We start from the raw sequence: 23,211 nt of genomic DNA on the forward strand, positions 1-23,211 counted from the left end.
TTGCCTCTGTTACAGTTTGATTACCAACACTTGAACGATCTGCCTTGTTTCTAAGATTACTTGAATGGATTAAGAGCATTTAAACTGGGGCAGATCGTTAGGCTTTGCAGGTAATCAAAATGAAGTCAATATATATAATATAGCACCTTAGCCTATAGCCTACAACTCGACTGTCACCGTGAGCTGTGTTTAGAAGTAGGAAGTTCGTCCGGACCAAGCCCTAGTACTGTAAGCGAGTTCATAGTTAATACATCGTGACAATAGCATTGCTGTACTAGTCTAGAGCGCTGCGTGTATCGTTTAATCGTGAGATTAGCGTTTTACTGTTCTCCGGGTAGGTACATTATGTCGATCATGAGTTCATGAGCATGGTTAGTTGATGCAAACAAACTAAACGTGTTGTGAGGTACGGTAATAGGTAATAGCTTTTGTTTCAGCTCCGTACCGTCTAAACCCCGATATGAATTAATCTGTTTCACCATCCCAGTCTGCATCATCATCATTCCAACATCTGTAAAAATGCAAAAACTGACACATACGAAGGTACGCTCCTGTCTCTTCTGTTGTGGGATCAATCGGTTAAGCATTTGGTAGGAGCGTGTTCACTTTGTTTAATTTTAGGTTATTTCAACTTATCTGCGCATTGCAGTATGAATTCGATCCTACCAAAATATCTGATGGGGTAATGAGATAGCGACGTCGTTAGGTTTCCGTTGACCTTGCGTTAGTCACTGTCATTAGCACAGACAAGCCGGAACTGCTCTGGAAAGTCTTTTGTTTTTTTTTAGTTCAATCTCGATGAGATAAATTATTTTAGCACTTATGATTCTCTTAACACTCTGACTTTTCTGAGACATGCTTTCGTGGATTAACAGACACAATAAACTAAGTGTTTTAGGACAAATGACGGTGCAAGTTTGTCGCATGTGATATAAACTCTACATATATTTAATGTTCCTATTTACATGCAATATACTTTTTGCTCTGGGCTTTGAAGTGCATCATATCAATTCTTTTAATTTAAAAATTTGCACCGAACTGTATAGTTTTCATCCTTCGGGAAATTTGTAATTTAGATCACTGCTGTTGGTCCAGTCCCTGCGCCGAATTATTTGACAATCAATTGGCAGTAGTCGGTTGTATTGTATGATGCACTAAATCCTCTCAATATAGATACAAATCAGTACATAGCGAGATTTTCAAAAGGCATAGAAAAATGGTGTCAGAGTGCTTGATCCTATCGTGGCATTATCCATTCTCGAGCGGCGGACAAACACAATGATCTCTAAATATAGGGTGGTGAACGAGCACGGGTCAAGAGATGCTTTGCAGCCGATCCAGTCTGTGAGGTACAGGACGCAACACCACTAAAGCAACTCAAAAATTATATAGACATGAAAAATAATCGGAAAACGTCAATTTGTGAGGTTAGGTGTGGTGCAAGTTACCTAGGTCGGCTCCAACCTTCCGCTGGTGGGCGGTCACTAAAAGTTTAGCCGAACAAGATTCCATTAATCTCACAGAAACAAAGGTAAACAGTGTGAGGTCGATAGCAAGTCTGCTGTGTCAACGTGTCCGTGGTACAGTGTTAGACAATGTGACAATCATCGGAAGAGTCAACAGAGGTGTTCTTTCGTGATCAATTCTACAAGACACAGTCCGTGAACATTTATTGTTTCCCAGAAAGAATGTCACAGAATTATTGTTAGCTATGAATTTTATTTCATTAGTCATTGTCATTGCGTATTATGTCTGAATCTACACTTTTCACAGTAGACTAAGCTATTTATACTCGTTAAAAGAAATTTCAATTTGTTTAAGTGTAAAGAAAATGATCTTACAGTTTTTGCATTTGCATTTCTTGATGAGTGTTTCATCTTTGATGTCGTCATGGCAAGCCTTACAGTAAAACCAAGCCCTGAAAAGAATAAAACAATTCCTGAATTTATAATTCTCTACCAATTTTCTATAGTGTCGTATGTTGTTTTACGCTTTCTTATGTATGTCAAATATTCTGAAAACCTAAACTGACTGATCGATAGGACCGCGAAACTGTGCCAGTTTCCATAACTCATTCTCTTGGCAACTATGAAGCGAGTGTATAGAGGTTCTCTTCAAGACAAGTTATGGACGGTGAATTATTTACCTTTTAACCTCATCAGCGGACTGCGCAATAAAGAAGCCCTGCGTGTTGGCGTGGATCTTGGCACTGCGGGGGTTGATGGAGATCTTGCTGTCCGCGCCCTCCTCGCCCTTGATCTCGATGGCTAGTAGCAGCAGCTTCAGCTTCGTGAAGCACAACCTGCCAAACAGGCTTGTGACGTCACCGTTTTAAGGCTAGGCTTATGTTCACAATGTCTGTCTAACCACTTTCCAAAAAAAAACCCAAGGCCAGAGATCTGTTCTCTTTTATTAAGGCACAGAAAAATACTAGCTGACAAGAAAAACCTCTGTTTAAAGAAGAGCCGGCGTAATAAAATCCGTTTAATTACCTACACCAATTACAATTTGTAAGAATTTTATTAAATCGATTATTACATAACGTAATGACGACTACTGATGACTTTACGTAATTTTTGGGAAATTGGAGAGTGGCTAGCATTCTAAACATAACACCCTGTTATATGTTAAGTAATATATGTATGACTGTGTGCCTTCGGGTTCTAAAGAGTTATTAAATTGAATTCAAAATTCAGGCAGGAAAATAACTATGTTCCATGCATCAATGCAATCGAGTTTTTTTATTTATTTTACTCATGCACTACAAACGTGTCGATGCATACCAAAATATCAGGTTTAACTTCTAATTTATTGAGAGCCAGGCAAGTTTGATGTTTGATATACTTCAACACACAGATAGGTTCAGATAGGTCTTAAACTCCGAATCAGAATTAATAGTAAAATAACCTATTAATATGTAGTGTGTAGTGTATGTGCAAGTGCAGTGTGTATTGTAAGGCAAGTGTACGACATCGAACATATAAAGCGAGTAGGACAAAGCATTTACTGTCTGCGCGCGAATTCCGTGCACGGCTGAGGAATGTTAGGAATGTTGGGCGTCATGACAGAGTGGTGTCATTTTGTACAAAAAAGTACGTACGGGCGCGGCGCACACCCCCCACGTACTCGACCTCCGAATACACGGAATTGGCGCGCGGACAATACTACCGTGTTTTAAAGAAGGCGTGGCGTGCTTTTAGTGTTTCTTATAAGATAACCACGCGAATGCACCGTTAACGTTATTAATGTTTTTGAGTTAATATCAGAGAAATAAGTAAGGATAGTGCAAACTCCATACATCAGTTTTCTTACCAAAACGTAGCTTATTTTCGTAGTTGACATCTAGTGTCAAGTAGTGGATTTATCAGTACTGCTACTTGACAATAGATGTCGCGACGAACGAAAAGTCTATTGCTCAACAATTTTCAGCTAATATTATAACCGGATTAACCGGAACTCTATTTTCAACTCCTTCTCCTTGTAATATTAGTATTTAGTTGTAAATTGTTTATTAGTTGCAAATTGATTTAGCAATACATTTTTCGCGACACTCGTGACATCTGGTGTCAAGTAGCGGTACTGATAAATCAACTACTTGACGCCCGCTTTTTGGTAAGAAAACTGATGTATGGAGTTAGGACTTTATCATTACTTATTTGACTTATTTCTCAATGGTTCATATGAAAGGACAGAAAACATATTTTTTCGGAGACTGCTCAAATGTTTATTACAGTCATGTAACGACTTCTCATGAAATTACCGCTCAAAGTCTAACTTAATAGAGCCTTAATATGTCATAGATAATGTACACACGGTAAATCAGTTTTTTCTTCAGAATTTTTCAGCTCGATAAAAATGAATGTAGCATGATGGGCAGTAAAGAATGATTGTAGATTTTATGTAGCTCATTTGAGATATGTACCTAATAAAGTATATTTTATAATGCAGATAATGTAGATGTTGTTTAAAACAAATAATTACACTATAAAATCATTCTTCTAATTACTTACCTATGTCATTGAAGGCACGTTATAAGTGAGAACTAGTTTTTTTGTTGTAGATCTATTAGCAAAAACCCAAACTAGAAAATTAATCAGATACAAGAAAATATGTTAAAATGAAACGTTTGAATATAATAAACAAAATAGGTACTAAACTAAATATATAAATCAAGAGCTGCCAATAAACGAAATATTATGTTTTAGCTATGCTATACATACCAATATACTTCTAATGTTATTTACCCATTCAACATGCACAATATAGACTGAAAGGAAATCACACTGTTTAAATAGTTCTAGTTTCGGATACCTACAAGGGTTATCAACAGGAAAAGTGCACATTCATTAGCAAGGTTTAAGTGGGCAGACATAGTCTACAGTGCAGTGAGGGAGGGACGAGGGGGTCTCTTACTCGCTCGCGGAAGGGAAGCTCATTCCAGTGAATGAGGTGGATAGAGTCTCCGTGTACATCTCGCAGCCCGTACCCTGCAGGTAATCATTCTGCCAAGCTTGTGTGTCGGGGGACTGCAATAAACCAATACGAGACGCTCAAACTCGTGCTATGTTAGTCACAGCGGCTCCCGAGCGACATCACCGCTCTGTACAATCCCATCCATCTATATTATTAGACCTAATCAACGTATATTAGTCACTCTATTCAGGCTGGAGATGTTACCACCTATATTATTGAGTTCAGTGCTGTGACATTTTGTGACATTTGGGTAAACATCGATTAAAATGTTTGAAGCTTGCAAACTAAAGTCAAACAACACTAAAATGATTGAAAAAGCTATGCGTTCGTAGTTAGTTAGTGACGTCCTCGGGCAAAGACCTGGGGATGGAATGTGGAGCTCAACACAATGTACAGTATAGGATAGTTGAGTGTGTGACTGTACGTGTCACATTGGCCTCTCGGTTGCCCACTTACTCTGCGGCCAGATTGAATGGCATCCCGACAAACGTCGTGCTTAGCATCTGGGTGTACATCTCCATGCCGGTACCTCGCATGTAGAAATAAGTCCATTTAGACATGTCTGGGCACTGTGGAAATGCCGCAAAAGACTGATTAAAATGGAGCCGGACCACATGCAGTTCCGAGATAAAAGGGCATGTCGTGTATAACCATCCAAAACGTAATAATTGAGTCATCATGTTTTTCTATTTTCTGAACTACCTACAAATAAGTAACAATAATATCCGCAGTTAACCAACGGTTTTGGTCTCCAAATTTTCTAGATAGGTACGTTATTAATTTCATTTATTATAGCCATAGGGTATCGCCGCTGATCACACTAATAAAAATGTTGCAACTGTGACATCAACCTCGTGTAAATAGTGACAAAATGCTGATCAAAGGTGCCGTTGACAACTTTACTGGGCTACAACTACACGGGAATCCTGGTATACGTAATACTAGGCAAATTATGCTCATGTTCGAATCATCTGACACGTTTATCGCCTTTAACCTTTTGGACGCCAATGACGGATATATCGGCACCGCAGGTCCAACGCCAAAGACCGATTAATCCGTCACAGACCACAAAGCAACATAGAACTACGTGCATGTGCATAAAAGTTCAATTTCAGTTTTGACACTTCGATACGTGGCGTCTGAGTGACAGCTTTTGTGTTTGACACGGCGTCGAAAAGGTTAGCATATATCCGAATCTGAAAGATTAGCTTCGTGCTATGAGACTTTAATTTGGAAATTAATATTAAATAAAAAAAATATTCAGGGATTTTTTGATATGAGTAGGTAGATCCCGTAACATCATAGAAGAGAATTACTGAAGCAGTATTAAATACATCAGTTAAATACTGTTTCTTAGGAAATGCTTGCAGCCTGACTTACATTGTCTGCATGAGTTCTGTAATAGGAACTTCACATGACACGCTGCCATTCGTTCTCTCTTAGATAAACAGAGATGAATATTTATCGCGTGACAGTATCACCAGTGTTTTGTTAATATCGCTACGCCAAAAATGCCTAAACATAATCAGGTGTTTTTTTTATGTAATAGGAAGCAACATTATTCACACGAAGTAAACTTTAGCCTTAACAAAGTGGCCATATTAACAGTGATTTTAATGAAGGGGTCTGACCGTCTTGAAGCTCCTCATAGCGAAGAGGTTGGCCATCATAGTGGAGAAGCCGGGCGCGAGGCAGCTCTGCGCGATGAACCCCAGCTTCAGCTCCGCCAGGCAGATCACGTCGTCGCCCTGCTTCCAGTCCCACGATGGAATGTTCAGAAGGTAAGCCTGAAATTTACAAATACATCTTTGAATTGCATTGAGCTTGAGACTCATTTCCGTTTCATAAAAAAAATATTATATTTGTGCATAAACGGTAAATAATATACTTTAAAAATAGATTTTGAAATAAATAGTCTTTTCTTAATTAGATAGACAAGTTTTGTAAAAAATGTATTATACCAACTGGAGGGCTCTTTTGATTTATAGAGCATGCCTTTCGGTCTTTTGAGCACCTAATGTCTAAAACCCTATTTTAGGGGGTTACCAAAGTTTATTGTGGAATCTGCCCTGTAGAAATATATAGGTCTCTATGAAAAGTATTGACTGCTGGTGATGTCAATGAAGCTACTTAGTAATATGATTTTAAACCCAGGACAGGTTAAAAACTAATTTTAGATTACTTTATGCTTTTGACCGCCGTAGTCTGATATTTAAGATATACAACATCCAGCTCATTTCGCGACAAAACTTTGTGTACCTTCCGTACCGGCGGCGACCCGAGTACGCTCGATGAAAAATTCTAAGCGGTTAAAAGGTTTCTTGGTTGGCGTAAAATTAGGAAAGCATACGAAATGTACCTTATTATGATACTGCATCAGCTGAATAATGACCCTTATGTCATCAGAGTAGTTCTTGATGGAGATGACCCTCATGATGTTGGCGGCGTCTTCGGCGTCCGGGTCCTGGCAGTACTTATTGGCCAGCACCAGGCAAGCATCCGCTTCATGAACCTACACACCACACTGTTTAGTACACGGCACACTTTGGGCCGAGAGGACTGACAAAATAGCAGCTTCATACAAGCGTGCTGAGAGATTATACTGTCACTTTCGCTCGGCATTTGTATGGCGTGCCCGACTACGCCTTGTCACATCAGGTGTTGGTGGCCAGTTCCGTGCGCATGTAGCGGTTTAACCTCTAAGCACGGTTGTATGAAGCTGATGCACGGTCAATTTAGTCTTCTATGATCTGGGTACAAATACAAATTATAATGTATAAATGACACCGGTCTGGTTCTTGGATATCGATGTAAAACTGTATATTTAGGTACGGGTAATTTTGAAGATAATAATGCTGGAAGTAAATCATTCAATTGAGAAATAAGCGAGTTGTTTAAATTATTGTGATGTTTCAGTTAAAGTTTGTGTATTTAATTATCTTAATTGTAACATATTGTGAAGATTAACAAGCATGAAAGACCATGCAAAACGAAAACAGGCAGAAACGAACATTGCGGTTTTCAAATTATTTAATGATTCCAATTTGCAAAGATGAATAGATATTTAGATACGCAATGTTCACTTCGTTAAGGAAGAAGCAGGTGGTTGTTAGATGTGAAGGACTACGTATAAACAAACATTACCATGCAGTTTTACGAACAAGCCATGCATCGACATCTAGACTTACCGTAAACATTCAACAGTATCGATTATCGACAACTTTACTCGCAACTACAAAAGAAATTTAGTTTTGAAACGGAAATCCTTTCTTCAGCAGCCATTAATGCCAATTGTTTACCGATGTTTGGAAGCAATCGGTGTAAACCGACTATGATAAAAGACGCGGGAGAGATCGCGCCGTCAATCCGTCAGTACTGCACTGATTCGGGGAGTGGCGCGCGAGGGCGAGACTAAAGTTGTTGAGTTAGAGAAGTCGGCGATATCGATTGTTAGTTTATGAATACACGGGCCAGCATCGCATACAACACCTATTATCGGTACAGACAGTAAGACACATGGAGCCGGGCCGGGGCGCGGGCGCGAGCGCCGAGAGGCCGCCGGGGGACAGGAGCCTTAAGAGCAAGGTCAGCGAAGCCGACTCGCTGTTAACACTCCTTGCGATCATGCGAGAGCCGGGATCCGGCACGCACACGAGCTAGCGATAGGCACGCACAGAGAGCGCTCATGACATTAGAAGGGATCTGTGGGTACATCGCTCCAACAGAACAACGTCTCCAATGAGGTTAGTGAACGAGCATCGCTCTACGTCTATGGTAAGAGTCTGTACATCTTCAAACCGACACCACGCCCAAAGAACACATCGCGTATTTCTACTTACTTTTACCCTCTGTAGGTCGATTGGGTTCATAATGGTGCCTTGAAAGAATTCCACAGTGGTAAAGTGTCTCTTGAACAGGCCTTCGAGCTCCAGGTCGGGCGGTTTCCTGTCATCAACGCTCAGTTAACACTATGGACCAGGGACAGTCCGCCGCCTGTCGTGGGCCGACCTTACCATGCATTCTATGTAGTACAAAATACGCAGTCGTGGGGGGAACGGAGGCGCCTGCGCCGGGAGCGGAGGCGCGACCGTTCCGCCGTGAGAAGCCATGATTGCATCAAAAGAATCACAAGATAAATTTACCAAGGTGATAAAATCCTACTGTGACTATGAAACAGCACCTTTGATACAGAAGAAAAAGATCTGTCTTATGCACATAAACAAATAAAATACTGGTTCACGTAGTACGCTCTGAATGGTAACGTGGCCGTGCGGTTACTAATGCCTGCTAGTCGTGTTCTAACCTTGACTCGCTCAAGGTCGACGGCATTCATCATTGTACCCTGAAAAAACTCGACGGTGGTGTAGTGACGCTTCAGCAGACCTTCCAGCTCAAGGTCGGGCTCTTTTCTGAAAGCGTCGTCGCGGACACACCATCAGGTACGTTGCAATCAATGCCAGCGCTTTTGCAGACACTCTTATACTTATACTATTTTCCATATTATTATGTTTTGCGATAGTAGGCTGCTGAATTCATTGTTTTTAAAATTATGAAAATAAAAAAATTGCGCAATGTGCCACTTGCTTATTTGTTAACCTTGCGACATTTCTTTTTGTTTTTGCTTCACTTTAGTATGGAAAATAGTTTAGAAAAAATATATAAATATCATTATATCTTTGCTTGCAAACATATCAGTGTGCTTATATCAGTGTCATAAATATTAGGCATACACACTTTATTTATATTATTCATAAATTCGTACTATAGATCTATAGACTAGTAAGGGATCAATTGAAAAATACTGACCTGTGTAAAAAAACAACCTCGACGTCCACGTCTTCTCTGTCTTCATGTAGGAAGTCTTTTAAAAAATGGCTCACTGATTCGTATGTTATGTGCCCGCAAACAACAATATGCCTGAAAACGTACGCACATATTATAACATCGGTCCTCGGAAGGGTTTTGATATTTTGCTGCTACAACAGAATTGCGAGTGAAAGAAACGAAATAAGCTCAAGCGAGTTTATAGAAGATTTTAATTGTTTAATTTTTATTGGCAGTTTTGATAAACAATACAATTCCAGTTAAGTGATATTTTGCAGAGAAATAGAAAGAAGCTGTGCAGCTCTTAATCAAAACTTTTGTATAACGCAGAATCGCTTTAAAACAGCAAAATTTAAAAAAGCCTTAATTAATTAAGAAAAGAGGACAGAAAGATAGAAGTACAGCAATTTGACGTTTCATTTAACACCTGGGACCACATTACATTAATACTGAAAAATATTTAGAAAGAATGGATAAAGGTCGCAACAGGGTTAAACAAAACAAGTGATAGAAGCACGAACTACTACGAAGCTAGCAACGTCTTCATTTTGCTACAGTGTTTGAATTAGCATACGAATAGCTACACTCAACTTTGGAGAATTTTAAAGTTAAAGTATCAGAGAATTTGTAATCTAGAGATCGAAAATAAAGGCGTTGCATCTGTTACTCTAAATGATCACAATGAAATTGTTCATCAGTTTGTGGTCGATCTGAACTAGATATGGCAGTCTCGATAGTTACCAGTTTTATCAACTGACAAACAAACGTCATAGTACAACATCCACAACAAAAATAGAACAATGGTTCACTAGAAAGCTCAGTTTCGTTCAGGATTCTGTGACACTATCTAATAAACTAATAAATGATAAGAAAATAATATCCACATTAACAACGGGGACTTTTGGAAATGTGTAGGGATTTCTTGCCATGACAGTGTAAAATTTGACAATTACATATAAGGGGTTGCGGCATAGTCAAATTAAGTGTGTTTGAACAAGACTGACATTAATTATGATTATCATATTCTAGTGATAAAAGCTTGCGTCTCAGTACAGTCCTGTGTAAAGACTTTTGAATGCTCATAAGGTCTAGTGACTCGGAAACTCAGATCTGTTTAGGACATGGTATCAATTCTTTATAAGTTCGTCTCGGAAAATGCAAGAGTTAATATAAGAAAATAAAATACACCCGGAACGTGTAAAGTAAACAGTTCACAGTGCCAAACTGGTAGCAGAAAATGGGTTAGATTGCATTTCAAAAACCAAACGATTACAAGTGTCGGTTAAGATCGCACCAAAAGTAAACTCAACATTAAAGAAAATTAGATAGAATAGGATATGCTCACAATTCACATGCAAACTAGGTATATATTCATCTAAGGTGTGGCAAAGGAACTGATTTATTTTTAATCAATTATATAACAATGTTCAACCTTGTTTTCTTTGCAAACAACGCAAACAATCTCCAAATTAATATCTAAAAATTTGGAACAAATGATTTGTGTGTCGCTGCTAAGATGATATCTCATGTCAATGGTAAGTCGACAACTAATCTAAATTTGCGTTAATTAAAAATGTCCTCAATGCACACAGCCTTGCCACGCTCTATGAATTTACGTAAATACATTAAACTAAAGTAACCGAGGGGCTCGATTTAAAAGTACATTACAGATTGCAAAACAGTAAAGAGGGTCAACATTAAGAATAAGAGTACAGTACAGTTACAGATGTCGTGCAGGCAGGGAGTACAGAAGGAGGCGAGCGGATGGCACTCACTAGGTACGGTACGGTACGGTACAGTGGGGCGGTATCAACAGCCCCCCGGGGCGCGCGAGCCCGCCGCTCGGGGGCCGGGCCAAGCGCCGGGCGCCGAGCGCCGGGCTCGACGGCCGCTGGCGCCCACAGAGAGGAGCTGTCGACGCCTGACACACGAGCGACTCCAACAACACACTACGGTACCACTCAACATTTAACTCTTCCTAACTAAGCTTTACCATTAACATTCCTTAAATACGTATACGATAACTAACAGAACATAATCATGAAACCTATAATGACGAGCGATAACACTAGCCACTATCTGCTTTTCACTATTCAACTGAACTCAAATTCAAAGGTATTTTACATGAATATTGATTCATAAAAACAAAGACAACTCGCGGGACTCGCGTCCCGAGATAAAGTGAGAACACAGAAGCGTGCTAAGAGAGGAAAAGGAAGATATAGATATCACAACACGGAACACATTCAACGGAACGGAGTGAAGACAGCGGCTCACCTGCGTCCCCGCTCATTCTTGAGGGTGCCGCCATACTTGGGTCTAGTGCCGATTAAGTCAATTATCTCTGGGATACAACTGGCAAATATCGCCTAGACGCCGACAGACAAAACAAGACATTCACATTCAAGTCGAGGAGTGAGTCGAGGCGGCGGCGGAGAAGAGCCGCCTGCCGCCACCGCCTGCAGTCTGGTGCGGGGGGCGGCGGGCGGCTCTCTCCGACAGCTCTCTGTGGCGCGGCGACCGGCGCGGGCCGGGGTCGGCGGGGCGGACCGGGCGCGGCACGGGCACTGGCTGTGTGTGATCGTCGGGACTCGTGGCGAGGTGCCGGAGCTAGCGCTACAGCGTGGCGACAGGCATCGTGTGCAAGCGAACAAACCAAACACTACTTCATCGACAGCATTACAATACTTTACATCGGCTCTCTCCAGATCTAGTCTCGTTAGAAGGATTAAAAAGCTTAATGGTATCTCGAGTATAATTTACGAAAAAAGGCATGTAGTAATGCGTCGGTCGACCGCGCGCCTGTCTCCCGAGGGCGGGGAGAGGAGCGCGGCCGCCGGGAGCTAACTCTTCGAGCATGCGCCACGGCACCGAGAGACCGATTCTAGTGAAGGATTAATAAATTTCATTAGCAAACTCCGCATTCATTCAACCAAGTCAGATCGAAACCGTGAGAGGTAAGAAGGCAGGAAGCCGTGTGGAGCGGGGGCGTGTGAGCGGGTACCTGCGGCGGACGTCCTTGGTGTACCGGCCGCCGTATTTGTTGCGCTGCGCCGCCAGCTCCGTGATCTCGGGGATCCAGCTGGCGAACACAGCCTACGATACACAGCAAACACCGTGAGGTGAGTGACCTCGCCAACCCCGCGCGCCCGCCGCCCGCCCCGCCCGACCCGCGGCCGCGTACCCTCGCGCTCGCACAAGGCTGTGTGGCTTGAGTGTCGTCTGTCTGCGTGGTGGCTGTGGCTGAGGGTGTGGATGTGCGGGACTTGGGTGCCGTGCCGAGCTACGCTAGCGGCGGGAGCTACGTGACCGGCGCAAGCCGTGACAGGACTCGTGACCGGGTGCATGCAAAGCCTAAGGATACATACGCTAACTAATCGATGAACAGAACTTAAAAAGAAATCGGTTTAGCCGGTTCCTAAACTAAGACGATGGGCATTCGATATAGACGCTTGGTAGAGGCGCGGGCACAAGCGGGTCGTCCCGCGCGGCGGCTTGGGCGGCGGCTCGCTCGGGCGCTACGGGCGCGACGCGGGTAGTGACGAGCGAAGCGCTGCCCGCCGGCGTGCGGGGGGCCGGCGAGTGCGAGCGAGTAGATGACACAATACATCTGACGGCACTGAGCAAGCTTTTGTAGGTGATGATTTAACATCGTCTCCGAGAGCTCGGGCGAGCCAGGCCGCGAGGCCGATGCGGGTGGAGCATTGCGCGCACGGCGGAATGAATCGCCCTCACTTTCGTCGGTCAATTGATATGTTAAACTGATACCTTTTTCCATGTTCACGCTTCAGCTCGCCACTGTACTTGGACCTACTTCCTACCAGCTCTATAATTTCAGGAATGCTACTAGCGAACATTGCCTGCAACAGACCATGGTGTCGATCGAGTATAAAGTCTAGGTGCCGCGGACACCATCGCGTGGTGCACGACAATGTCCACCTCGAGTCTCAGTATCACTAGGGTGACGAAATCGTAAAGTGTAGCCGGTAGCGGAGCGAAATAAAAAAATAAAAGGAACGAGTGTGTGTCTACCGGTGAGGTGAGCAACTGAACACAGCCAGGCACAGGTGCGGCATGCAGAGATCGCGAGGTGGGAGGGGTGGGACGCGGCGCGGGAGTGCCGGCTGGCGGCGGGCCGGCAGGCCGGGACGCCTCCACTCCGGACGACTACGATACTCGTCTCGTACCACTGTCCCCATATTACACATTTCCAATATTTAAGCACGGCAAGAGAGATCCTCCGGCAGCATACGTGGTAAGTATCACTTAACAAAGCAAAAGAAAAAACAAAATACACCCATGCAGTTGAAAATTATCGCTCGAAGCTCATTTCATGATGCGGTAATCGAGTGATGCTCTTAGTCGAAGCGGCAGAAGTTAGAAGATTGCACACTGACGTAGCGAGGCGATGCGGCCGCGTAGCACCCGGGCGCCGGCGGGGCCTGCGCCCGGGGCGCGGGGGCGCCTCCCACAGTACAGAACCATGCTCGCTAGAGTGCACTAGGCAGGCTTACAACCATTCACGAGCTGTGCGTTAATCCGCAACTTGTCAAACAAGTCCCTTGTCAACTATTATGTAACATTTTATAATTAGGTACAGGTTATCGTATGATAATTTCCTTTTGCTTTGTTATTTATTTAGCTATTTATGCAAGGAATCGCAAGCGTGGCAAACTTTGAAGGAGCCGTAAACTAGAATGTAGGCAAAATAATAAAGGTCGACGTGACTTCAATGCCATTAGAACTACGATAAACTAAAACTTGCCTCTCCTTGCAATGATAAACTTTAAAATATTTCGTATATATACTGATTTTAAATTTTGATTTAATTTAATTATTATATAAGAAATAAGTAATTGAAAGTGAAACTTACCAAGCCGACAAGAAGAAAAAAAACCAAAAAGGTTCTGCCAAGAACCGTGTGGCAGAACACATCACCGTAACCTACTGTAGACATGGTGACTATTAGAAAGTATACGCAAGTCCAGTACGACAATTGCTGCGAATTGGTAAAGTCCAATGGATCACCGGAGTTTTCCAGCTGAAAGAGGCAAAAATATTTCATTTTCATGACTGGACTGCATATACGCATCATGTAACAGGGTTATGAATGAGGACGGTCACTAGATTATAACGATATCTTAAAACAATTGTACATGAATTTTATATGCTGTCAGGTATGTGGGACTTAATAGGGTTTCATTTTTCATTATAACATGATGTATTACAAGGTATACTTTCACCTAATAATTCTAACGTATATTTTGGATTGACGAGAAACACGGAAAACTCGATGGACGTGAAGTAATAATGTGTTTACCGTCAACATTAAGAGATAAAGTTACACCACGGATTTCCTTGTACGAAAATATTGAGCCTTTATGAAATTAGATTATCTGTTGATTGTGATCTAGGTTCGTAAATAAGTAGGTATATTTACTATGTATTTACTAGGTATGCAAAAGGAAATTGTCAAAATAACTAAGTAACAAGGCATCACTTAGAGAAACTGGGGTAAGTAGGTTAGTCTAGATTTTGATAGATAGGTTCGGCTAGATTTTGACGTCATCGGATTTGATTTACTTAAATAAGTACCACCTGGTACGCACATATTTAATTTTATACACCTATAAGTTTAATACACCTATATTTTTCATACTCCGTCAGACATCAAAGGATACATCTAAGTTTCAGACAGAGGTGGTAGGTTAAAAAACGTTGAGACAAATATTTAAAAAAATCCTCATAAAATATAAATGTTTAAGTAATATAACGCGTGAGATACGAATGTTTTCTCGACTTTATAAAGAATATAAGTGTCAATCTAATCTGTCAGACCCAAAATACATTGGACCTTACACAAGGTTCCATTAAATGGCACGTCACAGTGACACTGGAGATTGACCAGCCCAAGAGGCAATGAACCAGTTTAACATGGCTCTAGAAAAGTAGCATGATTTTCGAGGTACGGCCATTTTCATTTTTTTATTACTTTTTTAAGTATTCACTTGGAAAGCTCTCGAAGTAAGATTATTTTATGTACGGCCTGATGAATTGTTAATTAAGATGACTAGATTGTTATTTTGTCAATAATTTATACATATATTTTCCGCAAAATAGCCACAACCGAATACAGAACCTCCTCCTTCTATGAAATTGAAGTCGGTTAAAAACTGAAATTATCCATAACTCGAAAACCGTGCAACTTTCACGGGGTCATTCTAAGCTGGTTCGATGCCTCTTGGACAAACCTTCCTCCAGTGTCACTTTTAACTGTAACGTGCTATTTATGGGACACATTGTATAATTACTAATTATGTAATTAGGGTAAATTTCATATTGTGCAATTGAACTCCTAAGAGACGAAGAATCAGGGTAGTTGGTAACTACAGTTTCTACAAATAGGTAATGTTCTAACATAAAACTTACCAAATGAATAATGCCAGCCGCTGTTAACCACACTGATATAAATATAGAAACTAATTGTGCCAACCGAATGGAGCTCGATGTCTTTAATATATTGAGGTACTGCAAAATATCAGGCACGGTCATTAAGCGTAGAGCTCTTAGAAACCTCAGCCCTGGAAACAGAAAAATATCAAGTGTTTTCATTATTATAGTTCTACGAGTGTCAGTGTCTATACAATCGAAGTTATTACGCTCTTATTGTAAAACGACATTAAATTTGACATGAATATTAACATATTTACCTATGTCTGATACTAGATTTAATTTTTTTAGCAACGAAAACCAGATATGTGTTGCCTACGTAATGTTCATGGCAAGTTTCATGTAATTTAAGCAGGTTTTTTTTTTAAATGAGAGCGTAACTTCAATTGTATGTAACATGTAACTTCGATTTTGACCTTTGGTCTTTCACTGATATGTGTTAAAATTGTTAAATAACAAACGAAACCGTCAACGCCATCTAGCCAGCCAGAGTAGGCCAAAGGTTGTTATTAGTGGTATCGCCGTCTGTGCGAGAATCAAATTTTCTTGATTTCCGAGGCACGTTTTTTCCTTAGACTGTATTCATCTTATACGGAGCTACATTATAGGTATTTGATAGTAGTGATCGTAAGCAGTTTTTACACCGTATCGCTTGTGAATAAGCGGCGGCAACTTTTTAAGATTTACCAAAGCAAAAGTTAACTGCATATTTTAATTTACTTTTATTTTATTGCAAGAATGAAGACAAATTTAAAGTCAGTGTTATATTCGTGTCTAAAGTAAGTTTAGACTATACTGCATATAAAAGGCTACACGGAAAGAACATGTCTAGTCACTTTTTTCGGAAAATGGGATTTTCATCTCAAAATGTAGAGCTCTTAATGAACTATTAGTTTTATCTTTTGCTACTGTATAAAATGACCTGGTCACGGAATTACCATATATTTTGACATGGTTCCAAATTTTAAAACCGCGATTACTCAAAATGTGACTGAAGTGACTAGACATGTTCTTTCCGTGTACCCTTCATATGGTCTTCATACTTTATAATCAGTATGAAAACCATATGCAATATATAGTCTAAACTTAATTTATATTATAAATAAAATAGATAAAAAGAAAAGCTTACCTATCCACGTTCTATCCAGGTATATTGATACAAAGGATGGTGGTATCGTGAAATAATCTACAAATGAATACATCTCGAGCATGAACCACAGTTTGTCACTAGCTGCTATAAACTGAAACAAATATTTTGGTTTAGTTGAATACACATTACGTACAGTCAATTTCTTAAAATATATAAGATGCGTTCGGGTAACTTCGAAAGCGGCATCATTTTGAAAATGGCTAATATCTACCAATAGAGCGGTACTGTTATAGTAAATTTTGTAACCACTGTAAATTCCCTGCCATCTATCGACATACTTTAAAACTAAAAATAAAGATTTATAAAAATACGTTAAAATGTATTTAAATATGGATAAATGATTTTTTTTATTTGCATTAATTATTTTTATGATTTTGACCCATGTTCTTTCACTGATATGCGTTAAAATTGTTAAATAACAAACGAAACCGTCAACGCCATCTATACGACAGTAGGCCAAAGCTAGTAGCGCCCTCTGAACGAGAATCAAATTTTCTTGATTTTCGAGGCACGTTTTTTCCTTAGACTGTATCCATCTATTACGGAGTTATATCTATCTTTGTATATACTAAACCCTAGGAGGATATAATAAAACGGAGCCGCGACATCTGTAATTTGCTGTACAAAAAAGTCTGCCAATTTTTGCGGGGGTACGTAACGTCAAAATAGCCGTGTCAGATAAACGTCAGTCCATACATTGTGTATGACCATTGGCTGACTATTTTCGACATAGGGAAATGCCTGTTAATGGCTACTCCGTTTGGTTATATCCTCCTAGCCTAAACCAGACGCACTTCATACTTTAGCAAAATTCAAACGTTTTGCTTACTGTTGCTACAATAGCCTCGTGAGTCTAAATGTACATTAAAATTAACATATTCATTGCAATCTAATTTGAACCTTACATGAAACAAATAAAGTAGCATTTATTTTGTTTCATTGCGTTGTAAAACAAACGAAATTCGTTCCAAATTACTTATAGAACAAGGTTCAAATTAAAAATTGAAAAATTGCTTCGTTTATTCGATAACAGCAATTTCCAATATTACTCCGCTTTCCAAATGACCTGAATGAAACATCATTTTTTTAAAGAAAATTATGGATATGCTATTGATTTAGTTACATCACTTGTATTAGGAAGTTTTTTGCTAGCAAGAAAGTCACGCTCTCGTAGCGCTACGCCGTAACCCGTAGCTTGTTAAAGTCTTATGGCGTTATTCATAAACGCGTTACTGGCCTGAATTAGCTATGCATCGTTTGTCTTTATCTATCATTTTGACTTATGCATTTGTAAGAAAGGGATAAAACATCATTTAACAAAATCAGGCTCGTATAGTTTTATGAATAAGGGGGCGTATATGTAATGACCGTGAGCCCAATTATAACTTACATTTTTGTTTTGTTTTATTTGTTTTATTTGTGAAAATCTCCTGCGGGCTTACAGGTGACCCCAAAACGCTCACAAGATAGTAATATTATGTAAGAGATAAAATAACTATACAAATAATGTCAACCTACCTAATAAATACATTAAATAACACAATTATATAAAATTAAATTCAATTACGCCAAATTACAAGTGAAATGTGAAATTACAATTAAATCAAATTTCGGGAATAAATATTAAATTACGTCAATTTATAGGCAAATTATCAACTGAATTACAATTAAATCAAAATAAATTTAAATTTAACACACAAGAACACAATTATGTATTTACAATGAACGGGCTAACAGGTTTACAAATAGAACTATTTTTGTTTTTAAAAGCGCCATGTTATCGGCAAATACATCAGCGTCCTGAATCTGTGCAAGCAACTTATTTATCAGAGCAATGGCTCTGGCAGTAGGTGCGTTGCAGGCTTGACGGGTTCGAGTTTTACCGGCTGTAACAGCAAAAAGATTTCGCGCGCGTCTCCCTTTGCGGCCTACCGCGCTCGTGAAATTATCCGGCACAAACAAGCTAAGCCTACTCAGAACAAGCGGATTGTCCACCCTATGGCGCAAGAGCAAGCAGTAGTGGGACAGTGTTGCAATTTTCCGGCGCAGTTCGAGGGTATCCAAACCGACCATACCATTGACAAAAAGTGATGGAAACAGAGTGGGGTAGTACCTTTGGGTACTTTGGTACCGCTTGTAAAGGAACCGTGCGAATTTGCGTTGCACCCTTTCTATCATCAGGACGTACTTCTGTTCGCACGGATCCCACACAATTGCATTATACTCCAATTTGCTTCTGACGTATGCACTATACAATAGTAGGGCAATTTTTACGTCGCTAAATTGTGCGGCTGTTCGAATAATGAACCCAAGTGTCTTGTTAGCTTTCTTGCAAATGGTTGTGATGTGATCGTGCATGTCAAGCCTGGTATCCAACTTAACACCTAGATCCTGGATTGCGGAAACACGCTCCAGTGGAATGCCAGAAAGATGGTAGCTCGCTGTGATCGGGTTCTTCGACCTTGTAAACGTAATGGCCTTACATTTCTTAGCATTAAGCTCCAGTTTGCTCTTAGCACTCCACTGTGACACTGCATCCACCACTCGCTGAAGAGCCTCACAGTCCAAGGAATTATCTATCGGCAGCATTAACTTGAGATCGTCAGCAAAAAGAAGAAACTGCGCCCCACCAATATGACTGCAAAGATCGTTTACCATGATGAGAAATTGTGTCGGGCCCAAGTTACTCCCCTGACTAACTCCCGAGCACGTAAAATAATCCCTAGACCGGAAGGTGGACATCTGTACGTACTGGCTACGATCTCTCAAATAATTGGCGAAAAATGACAATAGTTTTGGGGTGAAGCCGAGGGCTGCAAATCTTTGTAGTAAAACGTCATTGTCGACCAAGTCAAACGCCTTTTTAAAGTCGAAGTATATCGCATCTACTTGGCGGTGAGAGTCCATACCTTCTAACACATAATCAAAGAAGCAAATGTGGTTTGTGGCAGTGGACCGGGCTATACGGAACCCATGTTGGGCGTCATTCAGATAATTGCTAATTTGTTTCATGAGACAACAATTTACACGCTTTCAAAAAGCTTCCCGAACACGGAAAGAATAGCTATAGGTCTATGTGTGGGAATGTCATTTAAATTTGCCTCTTTAGGGATGGGTGTAACTCTAGAGACTTTCCATTTTGTCGGGTACACTTCAGACTCCAGCGAAAGGTTAAAGATAAACAATAATGGTTTCTCAAATATTGACATGCAGTCTTTAGCTACGAACGGAGGAACATTATCCGGTCCATACGACGATGAGGCTTTGAGCCGTTTTGCGGATTTGCGCAGTTCTGTGAGACCGATATGTGGAATTTCAACTCTTAAGGAGTCCTTAGCACCGTTTTTATTACCAGCCACGCACTGCTCGGCTTCTCTTGGATCAAGTTTTGGGTTTTTTGACATCAAAACGTAAGTTTGATTTGGCCTCCGGTTTTTTTACCCATAGCAAATCGATTGACAGATAGTAAAACATAATTTCGATCAATAATTTGTAAATACTTAACTAATTAAATATTTCCAATTAATCATTTATGGTTTTAATTCATTAAAAATTTAATTAATTAATTTACAACACAATACAACAAAATTGTAATAAAAAAATACCATCCATAAAAATGCCTTTTGCGTCGGGAGCGATGCGGGGTGGGTTGTTCGACTAGTTTTTATGGGTTAGTTTAGGCTTAGTATTAGTTAAGTTTATTGTGGTTATTTTTAAGTAATAGGTATTTTTATGGATGGTTTTTCCAATTTAAGTACTATTAAATAGTATGTACATAAATATCTGTGGGGTTGATTTTTGTATTCAGGTTTTCAAACTTAAAAATATTTGACTTACTCGTATAAAAAAGTAGACCATAAAAAATATGTTAAAGGCAAGGTCGATCTGCTGAGTAATATTGTCACTCCATTTCTGGCACCGCTCCACCTCTTCACTGAAAAGCGTAAATAAAAACGGTAATGGACGGCAAGACAACGGATTGACAACGACAACACATAGTGTGACGTCATACGGAGAAGCCAAATGCAAGGTACGGCGGGCGCGGACCAAAGAACAACGGAGATTTTGAGCTGGCGTCCATTTGTATGGATTTTTTCAGACGAAATAATGAAGCTTATGTTTTGAAGTTACGGTCGTAATTGCAATGACAACATGTAGATGCTGCTGCATGTCTAGACGGCATTAAACATACTGATGATTGTTTCTTTGCATCTCAGTGAATGAGAAGCATTGTAAACATAATTGGGTGGCCGCCGTAGCCGGCAATCTCGTGTAGTAATAATATTTTTTATGCTGAGCAAAAACAGTTTATTTTAAAGTCAATTACTTATCTTTGCCAGGTTCTTGTCTTTGGCTTGTCTTCATTTACTAACTCTTATACATTATCAAATTAATTGTGATAAGTACTAAATATTTTGAACCGGTTTCACTAGTACCTACGTATTATAGGTATATTATTGCTGTAGGACATGTTGCGGTACAGTTGTCGAAATAAAAGCCAATTGGTGTTTTGTACCATAAATAAATTTTATTGTTAGTACATTGCTTCATTAACCCTCTAGTCCATACGAAGCCATATAAATGTCAGTTATAACATTGAACTCTATTGACATCTGCTAAAATTCAAATTTAAACAATTTTTTACGGCATTTACTAGGGATAACTTTCGCTTCTTAAAAAAATGTTTTTAGAAATCTCGGAAAATTTTAGAACAAATTTTGGTGACATTGAGATTCATTAGTGTGTCACAAAAAAAACCGCGCTATGACACAGACGCCAGCCTTATGTTTGTAAATGATTACGAGTATGAATGCTTTTGAAATATGCTTGATGCGGCGATTTTTATTTCAACATGATTTTTCAATTGAGTTTTCATCAAGTATCATTTAAAGAAAAGTGAAAATATCGTTAGTAATGATTTTCAATCTACAACTTGACAGTTCAGCAATTTTACAGTTTATCTTTTATCTACGTTACAACTTTTGTAGGTAATTAAACTACATATTAAGATTCTTAGTCTTAGTTAAGCTAGAAAAATAATTAAATGTTTCTTAAGACATTTTTTTAAGTCCTAGCAGAGTCGAGAAAAAGGCCTCTGGATTTGCAGAAAGTTAAAGGTAGAAGGTAAAATATACGAACACCTTTACTTTATTTGCACAACTTACAGTTGCATGTCTATGACATAAATTGGAAGAGTGCCAAATAGTTTAGTTCACCTAATAGGTAAATGGGGTGTAGAATAAAACACGTAGTTTAAAAGCTCTATGTTATATCTAGGTCATTTGCCGATGTCAAATGGTAGAAAGAAAATTAGTTAACTTTGTTGTATTAGACATAAGATAAGGCAAAGGACATTTACTGTACAGTAAATAGTGATTAATTCAGTGAATAGTGATAATAGTTGATAAGTGTTCTATGTGCATTCGAAATCTCTATTTGTGATTTGCAAAGCAATAAATTGCGGTAACACTGATGGTAGATCTTAAAAGTGCTATGCCCGCCGGCAGTGTTATCACAACTCTGTCACTTTACATATCCAAATAAAATTCAAGAGGCCCAATCCACGGTGCCATTGAGACCCAACATATATTACCATTACAGAATTCTAAACAGTTACATGCGATATTTCATACAATATCAAGATGCCAATAGGCTAGTTTCCTGAAGTCAAATCAGCTACGCTTTAAGAGAATGGACGGGGAAAATAATTTGCTACTATGAAGATTGATTGTAAGCAATTGCAAAATGCTATGACATCTCTATTTGTAATTATTGAGTTAATTTGTTTAATTATTTTATTAGCTAATAATATGTCTGAAATAATTGAAACAGCTAGCATATAACTATGAGTAAAAAAATTTGGACTAAGTTTATTTTGATTACTATGATACAATTACGTTTAAATATCAAAAGGAAACTAGCCTATTCTCAGGATCGATCGACGTCACGTCTATCTAAGATTCGACAAGTGACTTTGACATTTAGTGTAATTTTGTATGTTGCACAAGATTTCATTGAGGCGAATTAGTGTATCCATGAAAAAGTATTTTTAAGTCAACATGTATATGTGATCATTTACGTCAGATTGTGCAGTTAAAATGTAAATCTATAGATAGGCAGACATGGATTAAACCGAGAATTAGGCCAAAGGAGCTCGATGGTACAGGGAATTGGCTATGGATGTGTTTCGTGAAGCCCTATTGTATTGGAATCCGATAGTAATTTGGTCCGCGATCCAGCCAAAACAAAAGCTAACATTTAACTAAGCAGACATTTTGGATGACATGTATTTAACTCACATATTCCTTAATTCA

General features: G+C 39.6%; 2 protein-coding genes across 7 annotated transcripts in view; one reads left to right on the forward strand and one right to left on the reverse strand.

Annotated features, from left to right (window-relative positions):
- LOC134743513 (tropomodulin-1) overlaps positions 1 to 23,211 on the forward strand; it is a 268,940-nt gene that overhangs the window by 158,875 nt on the left and 86,854 nt on the right. The gene's annotated exons all lie outside the window — the stretch shown is intronic.
- Positions 1 to 23,211, reverse strand: part of LOC134743506 (calcium-activated potassium channel slowpoke) — a 99,647-nt gene that overhangs the window by 11,759 nt on the left and 64,677 nt on the right. For 2 of the 5 annotated variants that reach the window (XM_063676966.1, XM_063676968.1), the window contains exons 3-16: positions 20,735 to 20,831; positions 16,877 to 16,988; positions 15,727 to 15,878; positions 14,171 to 14,338; positions 13,066 to 13,157; positions 9,280 to 9,390; positions 8,313 to 8,418; positions 6,833 to 6,985; positions 6,105 to 6,260; positions 4,414 to 4,526; positions 2,147 to 2,302; positions 1,842 to 1,918; positions 1,449 to 1,484; positions 446 to 511 (exon numbers count right to left, since the gene is read on the reverse strand). In XM_063676966.1, the coding sequence (XP_063533036.1) occupies positions 446 to 511; positions 1,449 to 1,484; positions 1,842 to 1,918; positions 2,147 to 2,302; positions 4,414 to 4,526; positions 6,105 to 6,260; positions 6,833 to 6,985; positions 8,313 to 8,418; positions 9,280 to 9,390; positions 13,066 to 13,157; positions 14,171 to 14,338; positions 15,727 to 15,878; positions 16,877 to 16,988; positions 20,735 to 20,831 (1,595 nt within the window). The remainder of the gene's footprint in view (positions 1 to 445; positions 512 to 1,448; positions 1,485 to 1,841; positions 1,919 to 2,146; positions 2,303 to 4,413; positions 4,527 to 6,104; positions 6,261 to 6,832; positions 6,986 to 8,312; positions 8,419 to 9,279; positions 9,391 to 13,065; positions 13,158 to 14,170; positions 14,339 to 15,726; positions 15,879 to 16,876; positions 16,989 to 20,734; positions 20,832 to 23,211) is intronic. The other 3 variants (XM_063676969.1, XM_063676970.1, XM_063676967.1) reach the window with 3 other exon arrangements.

The sequence above is a fragment of the Cydia strobilella genome, chromosome 8 (assembly GCF_947568885.1).
Source record: "Cydia strobilella chromosome 8, ilCydStro3.1, whole genome shotgun sequence".
NCBI classification, from domain to species: domain Eukaryota; kingdom Metazoa; phylum Arthropoda; class Insecta; order Lepidoptera; family Tortricidae; genus Cydia; species Cydia strobilella.